Genomic DNA, 10,654 nt, shown 5'->3' with positions numbered 1-10,654 from the left:
AATCACTTTTTTTTTTTGAGACGGAGTCTTGCTCTGCCGCCCAGGCTGGAGTGCAGTTGCATGATCTCAGCTCACTGCACCCCGCCTCCCAGGTTCAAGTGATTCTCTTGCCTCAGCCTCCTGACTAGCTGGGATTACAGGTGCCTGCTACCATGCCTGGCTAATTTTTTTTTTTTTGTATTTTTAGTAGAGATGGGGTTTTACCATGTTGGCCAGGCTGGTCTCAAACTCCTGACCTCAGGTAATTCACCCGCCTCAGCCTCCCAAAGTGCTGGGATTATAGGCTTGAGCCACTATGCCCAGCCCAAAGCCAGGATTTCTTTACAGCCAATACAAGTGGCATTTCCCACTCAGTTCTGTGGCTGATGCCCTAGCCACTGCTGTGTCCCCTAATCCCAGGGTGTCAGGAGGATCCTAAGTTTTCCAGATTTTTGCCCATACTTAAAACTTTAATGCTCCTGCTTCACGAGGAAGAATGAGTGGAGAACTGAGTGGAGTTACACACAGCAGACTGCTGGGGAATCTGTAGAGTGGCAGCGATCACACGCCTGGAAATAGAGCAGCTGCAGAGCCCACCCCAGAGGGAGCCTGCCTTTCCTTACAAAGGCTGTAATAAGACAGCACTTGACGATGCCACATGTGCGAAAAGTGCAGAGTGTCAGAGAGTTTACAACCCCCATCCTTTTGTAACTGTAGTTTGCTTACACTGTGGATTCTAAAGAGACATGTAAATCTGGGGCCGATTTCATCTGTTTAATGATTACTCCCCACCTGATAGAGCTATTCTGTACTGTTGCTAAAATTTCATTAAGTCTCTCAAGATGCACTGAAGAGATGAGACATCATGAATAACACATTCATCAACTCAAGTATGGCAACTGTTCAGAGAGCTTCAGAGCTTTGGTACCCGAGCGCAGACTTGGTAATTACCGATTTGTCTCCCCCGTATAAATTCTGGAGAACAACGAGAAAACACCATCTGTGATCGTTTCCACATCACGTTTGCTAACAGAGCACTTCTGGAGAGCAATGGCCAGTCCAACTGGAAAACCAGCCAGAGGAGCTGGTTCCTCAGCACTCACAGGCTGAGGTGCCTTTCGGGGGCAGCGCCACCTTCTGAAGGGGAACCAAGACAGATTTGGAGGGGACTTGCTGCTAAAAGCATGTGAACAGAGAGGAGAGGCAAAAGCACATTGAAAATGGTGCATGTTTTTTCTTTGAGAGAAAGAAAAGCCAGCGAAACCTCCGCCCCAGAGACTGCAGAGACGTTTGTTTTCATGTACACACCAAACCGTACTTGGGCACTGGCTCCAGGCCGATCCAGGGCAGGGATGATGTTTTAAGGGCAATTCCTGCTTCAAGGCTTATCTTTCTCATCAGTGGTTTTGATCTATTCAGGAAGAGAACGATTTTGTTCAAAACTGAGTTGGAAATTAGGTGAGAGGGACAACTAAAAAAAAAAGAGTAGAAAGATGAGGATATTTACAGGCCCAAGGCCCTGCAGAAGGAAAAGGATTTGAAGACCCTCACAAAGGGACACAGCTAACTGCCATCCTCTGTGGTGGTGGCTGTCACAGTCGCCCTTCCACTTGCATGATGGCAAGGCCCTCTGGACTAGGAACAGTCCGTTTGCTGGTCATGTTATGTGGTAGGTGACCCTCATCTGTGAGAGAAAACTTGAGCAAGAGAAGAGACAGGCGTGGCCTATTTCAACGCGCACATTCATGGAGCCTGGCCTAGAGGCCTCGAGGGGCTCACAGCCAGGGCACCAGGCAGGCCATGTGCAGCTGCCCTTGGCCAACATGAGGTTTGCTCCTTCAGCAAACCTGGAAGGTAAGAATGGGGCATATCCGCATCCAGAGACCCTTTTGTTTCCCTCACAGAATGTTGTGATTTTTTTGTGTGTGGCATTTTTGGGGGAACAGGGAATATCAACTTTGTTGGGGGAATTTCTCTGCATACCAGCACGCTGGTGGGCCTTATGCACTGGCCTGTAAACATACCTATTTGTTGGCCCGCTTGTGTCTGTACATCTGCATCATCCTCTGCCGGAACACATCGAATGTGTCTTCTTTGTGCTCCTGCCCATCAGCACCCAACCCTTCCCCTTCCGAGGGGGTTCCCCTAAGGAGTGAAAAAGAGAGTCAGTTGTGCACCTGAGCCCAGGGCCTGGCATGCCAGGAACTGGGCATGGGCACAAACAGTCCATGAGATGCAGGTGTTTGGGACACACACTGAGACATCAAAGAGAGGGAAAATCAAGACACGACTCACAGTGGAAACAAGGAGTACTCACCCTCGAAGAAGAGGTGGCTTTTGAGAGGGTGCCCAGAGGGCCCTGGTTACCTTGGAATGCCTTACCCAGCAGGGACTAAGCTCAGTATTAAATGAAATGCCTGCTGGATGTTACGATTGGGGTTTAATAAACTTTGGGCCTGTGTTCGGGACCCTGGCTGGCCCGGCTATGGGTTCCCGGGAATGGGAAAGTGGTTCCAGGCCAAAACTACACAGAAATACCACTTAGCTTTTATGATGATAACAAATGAGGACAAAATGACCAGGGCCAACAAGCTGGTTAAAAAATCTACACCAGGACAGAAAGGAGCCCTGTAAACACCTGCATATGTAAATGATCAGCTTCTCATCTGAAGATGCCTTTTGTTTAAAAAACAAAAATCAACTGCCAGCTGTAAGTCATCTTGGGCATGAGGGAGCCAAGGTCAGGCTGCAGGTGGAAGGACTGAGGCCCCACCCACTCCCACCCCAGGCTGCCTGCTGCGTACACGCTGACTGGCTCCCGGATGCCCTTTCCGAGGGAGCCCAGGCCATGGCCCTCCTTCCAGCCCATCTTCTGCAGCATCTGGAAGCCCAGGTTCTTATCGGTCAGCTTCTGCTGGGCGAAGTCCAAGTCCTTGGGTTTCTGAGGAGAGAGAGGAGTCCAGGCATGTGGGCCACAGGGAGGTGCCTGGATCAAGGGTCTGTCCTAGGCAGTGCCTGGAGCCCCTCACCCCCAAATGCTCTCCTGACTCTACAGATGCTCAGGCTCAAGCTCCGGTCACTTTCCCAGTTCTCTGCAACATCCCTGGGTGGGATGGAACTTCTAAGTCAGAGGTTACTGGCCTGAGGTCAGTCCTGCCTCTCAGCCACCACTATAACCCTGGTGCCAAGACTGTGGGGAAAACTGGGTAAGGGAATGGCCAGTCCCGGGGTCAAGGTGTCAGTAGGATGGCCCTCAGTGGAGCCCTGGATAAAGAAGGGTGGCCCTGTGACGACCACAGGGCACAGCCCAGGGAAGAGTGGGGGGCACCAGGGCATAGGCCTGGAGGTAGAATGGGGGCCAGATAGTGGGTGAGAACTGGCTGGCAGTACCCTCCCTGAAGCACCTCAACATACCCCTCCCTCAGTACTTCATTCAATCCCTGACTGCCTTGTCTGTCTGTCCTAGGGACTGAGTTCTACTTGGATACTGGAGTCTGTGTGAGGTCTAGCTCAGAGCAGACCTCACTGAGAGCTAGTACAGCTGTGATTGGTCCTGTGGGTGGTGGGGAAGTGCAGCATTCTCTGGGCCACTAGATGGAGATGTGGGGACAGACAGGGCCCTGGGGCCTCTGGAGGAGGAGCCTGCAGGGATCTAGCAGAAGGAATTTCTATTCACTCATGAATATTCATGACACACTGCTGTGTGAGAGCCCAGCTGGGCAGTCCAAGACCTTGCCATGTATTCCTTGGCTCTTCACAAACTTGTGTGGGTGGGCTGGGTGCGGTGGCTCATGCCTTTAATCTCAGCACTTTGGAAGGCCAAGGTGGGTGGATCACTTGAGGTCAGGAGTTCGAGACCAGCCTGGCCAACCTGGCAAAACCCTGTCTCTACTAAAATAACAAAAATTAGCCAGGCGTGGTGGCGGGCATCTGTAATCCCAGCTATTTGGGAGGTGGAGGCACGAGAATCACTTGAACCTGGGAGGTGGAGGTTGCAGTGAGCCGAGATCACGCCACTGCATTCCAGCCTGGGCAACAGAATAAGACTCTGTCTAAAAAAAACAAAAAACAAAATTTGTCTGTGTTTTTTTAAAATATAGAGTCTCGCTATGTTGCCCAGGCTGGTCTCGAATTCCCGATTTTAAGTGATTCTCCCACCTTAGTCTCCCCATTAACTGGAACTACAGGTATGTGCCCCTGCACCCAGCTTTTATTATTATTATTATTTTCTTTCTTTCTTTTTTTTTTTTTTGAGACGGAGTCTCCCTCTGTCGCCCAGGCTGGAGTGCAGTGGCGCAATCTCGGCTCACTGCAAGCTCCGCCTCCCGGGTTCACACCATTCTCCTGCCTCAGCCTCCCAAGTAGCTGGAACTACAGGCACCTGCTACCATGCCCAGCTAATTTTTTTGTATTTTTAGTAGAGACGGGGTTTCACCGTGTTAGCCAGGATGGTCTCAATCTCGTGACCTCGTGATCCACCCGCCTCGGCCTCCCAAAGTGCTGGGATTACAGGCATGAGCCACCACGCCCGGCCTTTCTTTTTTTTTTTTTAAAGACAGAGTCTTGCTCTGGTGCCCAGGCTGGAGTGCAGGGATGCAATCTCAACTCACTGTAAACTCCACCTCCTGGGTTCAAGTGATTCTCCTGCCTCAGCCTCCCGAGTAGCTGAGATTACAGGTGTGTGCCACCACGCCCGACTATTTTTGTACTTTTAGTAGAGATGGGGTTTCGCCATGTTAGCCACGCTGGTCTTGATCGAACTCCTGACCTTGGCTGATCTGCCCGCCTCAGCCTCACAAAGTGCTAGGATTACAGGCATGAGCCACTGCGCCTGGCTGATGTATTTCTTTAAGGCATTTACTGAACTACCTGAGGAGGCTGTGAGGGTTCATTTGCTCTTGAGAGGGAGGGAGGAAGGTGCTGAGGAGGATCATGGAAGCTGGTGCTGGGGGTCTGAGCAGGGGACAGGTGGGAGTGGCCGGGAGAGGGTTAGATGACCCTGGGCATGGGAAGCAGGGTGCGAAGGGCGTGCTGAGTGCTGTGAGCTCAGGTCCTTGGGCAGTCAGCCCTCATCAGCTTAGCAACCTGCCCCATCATGTCATGCAGGCCTCACGAGGTACAATTCAACCAAAATACAAATCCCCCCCTTGCCATCTGCATTGAGGTGCCCACGAATCAGCTTCCCTAACGTTAGGGGTGCATGGGGGAGGCACTCCAGAGACAAAGGAGCTTGGAGACAAGGCAGAAAAGGCTAAGCCTGGGGCAGGCAGGGGTTGGGAGAGGGAAGGGAGAAGGGAGAGTGCAGGGCCTCAGGTCAGGAGGGAGGGAGGGAGAAGAGAGCAACTGCTCCCATAAGGAAGGCCTGGGCCCCTGGAGCTCCTGGGGCCTCAGTGTTCTCACCCTAGAAAGGGACAAAACAACCTGGAGAGGTGCCAAGAACTCAACAGGCAGCAAGACGTAGGGGATCAGAAACGGATAACCCAAGGCTGGGCGTGGTGGCTCACGCCTGTAGTCCCAGCACTTTGGGAGGCCGAGGTGCGTGGATCACGACGTCAAGAGTTTGAGACCAGCCTGACCAATATGGTGAAACCCCATCTCTACTAAAAATACAAAAATTAGCCTGGTGTGGTAGTGCATGCCTGTAATCCCAGCTACTCAGGAGGCTGAGGCAGGAAAATTCCTTGAATCCGGGAGGCAGAGGTTGCAGTGAGCTGAGATCGTGCCATTGCATTCCAGCCTTGGCAACAAAGGGAGACTCTGTCTCCAAAAACAAAAAAACAGATACGTATACCCCAAATTATGGCACTTTGACAGGTGGGACTAAAGCAACAGCCTCAAGGTCCCTCTGACCTCCCTCCCATCTCTGTCCCTCCCAAAGCACAGGAGGAAGCTGTTCTCTTCAAGTTCCCTATCTACCTAGAAACTGGACCTGCCCAAGAAGAACAGAAGGGCCTTGGATCCCTTCCCTGAAACGTCATTAACCAGAGTTGAAATCATGGAATGTTAAACACCACACCTAGAGCCCAAACCATTGGCTGTTCTCTAGTCCCATTCAATTTTCAGTGACGATCATTCACAAGATGATGCCTGCCTCCATTCATCTCTCCTAAAATCATCTGCTTCCCCTCTAAAGTTACCTACAGCCTCCCAACTGCCCTCTCCCTTATGAAAAGGTATTTAGCTTCAACCACCTGGCCCTTCTTTGAGTTTTCATAATGTTTTATATGGCTCCTGTGCTTATGCACGTGAATAAATATGTATAACTTTTTTGTTTTGAGATAGGATCTTGCTCTGTCACCCAGGCTGGAGTGCAGTGGTTCCATCATGGCTCACTGCAGTCCTGAACTCCCGGGCTCAAGCGATCCTCCTGCCTTGGCCTTCCAAAGTCCATGGATTACAGGTGCACCTGGACTGCATACCATTTTTTATCCTGTTAATCTTCCTATTGTCAGTTCATTTCAATAGGCTTAGACTTGGACCTTCAAAGGCGGAGGGAAATTCCCTTTGTTCTCTTCAGACGCATCTCCGAGGGTATTATATGAAGTAGCTGTGTGTGTGTATGCATGTGTGTGTGTATCTTGTATGTGTGCATGTGTGAGTTACTGGATGCAGGCGGCTCCTCCATAATGGCATGAGGCGGTCTTGGTGAGGTGGTGTGGGAATAAGTTTCTCTGCAGGGCAGTTAAGGAGGGAAGGTATGAAGGGAGGAGCTATGCTATGGGCTGGGACAGGAAGAGGGGCACTAACAGTGAAGAGACACCTCTGCAAGCCAGGGGACACCACACAGGACCTGCTATACTGGGGGGCCTCCTGCCATGAGAAAGTGGCCTGGAGAAAAGAGGTGACAGAACCCACCAGATGAGATGAGAAACAGGGCATCCGTCAGGCCCTCCTGGGAACTGTGCACGACCTGGGCCCTGGGGTGACGGGTAGGGAAGGAAGGGGAAATGCTGGTCATGGCGGGACACAGGGGTCCCCAAATGGCAGGTCTGCACTCTTTTCCCTTTCAGGATGGCTGCTTGGAGGTGCAGCGCAAGAGGGGTTGGCTCAGCCTGGAAGTTTCTTCGTGAATGTTCAAATCTGTGTTGAACAATCATGATGGCGGTTTCCTGGACAGCTGGAGGAAAGCCAAGCCCTGTGGGCGAGGCGGAAGTGTACAGAGGAGAGCTGCAGCCACCATGGCCTCCCTTCAGTCACTGGCAGAAAGGAGGACAGGTGCAGAGTCCCAAGGAGAGAGCAGCATGTGCAGGACACCCACCAGGAACCTCGTTCAGTTTAATCCTCACCGTACCTCCTACCTGCTGGGTAGGTGTGGCCATCCCATTTTACAGACAAACCCGTGGCTCGGGGGTTACATGCCAAGGTTATAAAACTACTTGGTGGCAGGGCTGGGCTAGAGTATAGCTGTGCCTGACACCAAGGCCCTGCTGTGACCTCATGTGGCCGTGCCCTTATCCAGGCCACACAAACGGACACCAGATGCCAGCTCAGCCTAAAACCTGGCACATCAGTCAGGACCATGAGCTCTGGACTCGGGAAGGTTCCTCCTTCCTGCCATAATTGGGGTCAGACTGACCTAGGTCACTCGGAAGGGGTTGGAAGCAACATGGCATTGCCTGACACCAGCAGAGCGACCTCGCCTGGCTCCCCACCCTCCTGTCTGACCATGAAGGACCGGTGAAGTCTCTCCACATGTGTCCCAGGTGACCCTGCCTGCCCCCAGTACTATGTCCCCCAGGCCATCTGGAGTGTATCTGCCCCCTTTCTATAACCTGCCTCCAGGTCAGTGAATGGTAGTTCTGTCCCTCTTCTGCCCAAGCTGACTACCCTGGCGTCACCTGGACTCCTGGCTTTTGCACACCCAGCCCACAAGCAGGTGTCACCCATTCCATCTTCACTCCTTCTCGTTGCTCCTCATGCCCTGGTCCAACTGTCTTTTTTTTTTTTTTTTTAATTGAGACGGAGTCTTTGCTCTGTCGCCCAGGCTGGAATGCAGTGGTGCGATCTCGGCCACTGCAAGCTCCGCCTCCCGGGTTTATGCCATTCTCCTGCCTCAGCCTCCCGAGTAGCTGGGACTACAGACGCCCGCCACATCGCCCGGCTAATTTTTTGTATATTTAGTAGAGACGGGGTTTCACCGTGTTGGCCAGGATGGTCTCAATCTCCTGACCTCGTGATCCGCCCGTCTCGGCCTCCCAAAGTGCTGGGATTACAGGCTTGAGCCACCGCGCCCGGCCTAACTGTCTTAAGTTTGAGCCTCCTCCTGCTTCCCACCCACAGGCTGCTCTCCACCCTAGTGGCCATGTCCACCACAGGTCCCGGAGGGACCCTCCCTTCCCTGAGAAAGAGCCATAGCGTTAACATCTGTTGAGGTCCTGTGTGACCACCCCCGATTCCTCTGCTGCCACAAAGGCCTCTTGCTGCCCCAGACTCTCTGCTGAGGCTGTGCCCTTCTCAGATCTCCACACTGTTTCTCCTCAGCTCTTCCAGGCTTGTGCCAACATCATCTGCAAGAGAGACCTCCCTTGGCTTTCCCAATTCAGCGGCATCCCCTAGATCCCACCTTATTCTCCCTCTCCTTGACCTGCTTCTCTTTGCCCACAGCATCCCCAGGACCACCTCATCCATTTCTCTTTCACTGTTGGCCCTGCTCGCTGCTGCCTCCAGGTGGACAATCAGGATCTGGCACGTAGGAGGTGCTGACGGCACACACCATGCTCTGTTTACTAGCAGATTAGTGCACTCTCTTCACCACACTTCCAGTCTACTAAGCTTGAATGTTTTTATGTTTTATTTTTTAAGAAGACCAGGAGGAGACATAGATCTTACTATGTTGCCCAGGCTGGCCTCAAACTCCTGGACTCAAGTGATCCCCAAGTCTTGGCCTCCCAAAGCACTGGGATTACAGGCGTGAATCAGTGTGCTTGGATAACTTGAACTTTTTTTTTTTTTTTGGAGACAGGGTCTCACTCTGTTGCCCAAGCTGGGGTGCAATGGTGCAATCAGCTCACTGCAGCCTCGACCTCTCAGGCCCAAATTATCCTTCCACCTCAGCCACCAGAGTAGCTGGGACTACAGGCATGCGCCACCATGCCCAACTAATTTTTGTATTTTTTGGGATCACAGGCGTAAGCCACCCAATAGGCCTTAACTTGAACTTTTTTTTTTTTTTTTTTTTTTTTGAGATAGAGTCTCGCTCTGTCACCCAGGCTGGAGTGCAGTGGCACGATCTCGGCTCGCTGCAAGCTCTGCCTCCTAGGTTCACGCCATTCTTCCGCCTCAGCTTCCCGAGTGGCTGGGAATACAGGCGCCCACCACCACGCCCAGCTAATTTTTTGTATTTTTGGTACAGATGGGGTTTCACCGTGTTAGCCAAGATGGTCTCAATCTCCTGACCTTGTGATCTGCCTGCCCCTGCCACCCAAAGTTCTGGGATTACAGGCGTGAGCCACCACACCTGGCCTAGCTTGAACTTCTTACAGGGCCAAGCCACTATCTCGTTTATCTCTCAAATCCCACTGCATCCATTACAGGGATCTCAACTATCCATTACACAGATGAATCACAAGTCTATGCTTTGGACAAAGGCAAAACAGTTTTCAAAAGTCCTCCCAAGAGAAAAGTCTCTGTTGTGTTTTACACATTAATACCTCAGTTTGAAATGTGAGCATAGCTTAATCACAAGCTGCAGCTTCCATTGGAACTCCAACAAATTCTAACCAACTATACTTTGAGTGAGGACTACAAATGATTAAGCTCACCTTCTTTTTGGACATGGGACGACCCCGAGGCCTGTCATAGGCAATTCGAACTGGTTCATGGACTAGAAGACAAAAGAAAGAGACACGTACACATACATACACGTGCTTTCCCTACATTACTTAGAGACTGAAGATCTTGCAGTCTATTTTGGCTAACAGTTCTCTGACGACAGAAGGTGTCTTAGGCCCTGCATGGGCCTAAGCCCCAGCTGTGCCCCAGCTCTTCTCAGGAATGAACGTGTATGACCCCTGGAGTGAGCAGAGGCGGGACACACTCAGGGAAGGCAGCTTGGGCCATAGTGAAGGGTTCACTTGAGGGGTGCCTCGCTTTTGGAAAGTCTATTCAAACCTAAGAGTCCCCACATTTATAACAAAGGATCCCATACATGGATTATTTTCCATGACTACAGAAATATTCGTGTACCAACTATTTGTGATACTACGCCCTCTTAGTTTATCTGTAGCTAATTCACTGGGAAATAATTAGTCTGGGCCAGGCACAGTGGCTCATGCCTGTAATCCCATTGCTTTGGGAGGCCGAGGCAGGTAGATCACCTGAGGTCAGGAGTTCAAGACCAGCATGGCCAACATGGTGGAACCCCGTCTCTACTAAAAGTACAAAAATTAGCCAGGCATGGTGGCGAGCTCCTGTAATCCCAGCTACTCAGGAGGCTGAGGCAGGAGAATAACTTGAACTCGGGAGGCAGAGGTTGCAGTGAGCTGAGATTGCGCCACTGCACTCCAGCCTGGACGACAAGAGCAAAACTCCATCTCAAAAAAAAAGAATTAAAGTCTGCCTAAAACTTTCTAGTAAAAAACAACCATGCTTCTCATATAGAGGACCAAATCATATTATTTTATTTTATTTTTTATGAAAGGGAGATTAGCAAGTCTGGTTTTTTTTTTTTTTTTTT

General features: G+C 51.3%; 1 protein-coding gene across 1 annotated transcript in view; it reads right to left on the bottom strand.

The window, feature by feature from the left end:
- Nucleotides 1-10,654, bottom strand: part of SUGP2 (SURP and G-patch domain containing 2) — a 45,193-nt gene that overhangs the window by 1,873 nt on the left and 32,666 nt on the right. Inside the window, 3 exon segments of the mRNA XM_017852687.1 lie at nt 2,004-2,124; nt 2,784-2,920; nt 9,741-9,802. Of these exon segments, the coding sequence (XP_017708176.1) occupies nt 2,004-2,124; nt 2,784-2,920; nt 9,741-9,802 (320 nt within the window).

Source organism: Rhinopithecus bieti, unplaced genomic scaffold (genome assembly GCF_001698545.2).
Source record: "Rhinopithecus bieti isolate Rb0 unplaced genomic scaffold, ASM169854v2 scaffold_34968, whole genome shotgun sequence".
In the NCBI taxonomy this organism is placed as follows: domain Eukaryota; kingdom Metazoa; phylum Chordata; class Mammalia; order Primates; family Cercopithecidae; genus Rhinopithecus; species Rhinopithecus bieti.
The sequence above is the reverse complement of the archived record's forward strand: the minus strand, read 5'-3'. Positions and strand labels throughout refer to the sequence as shown.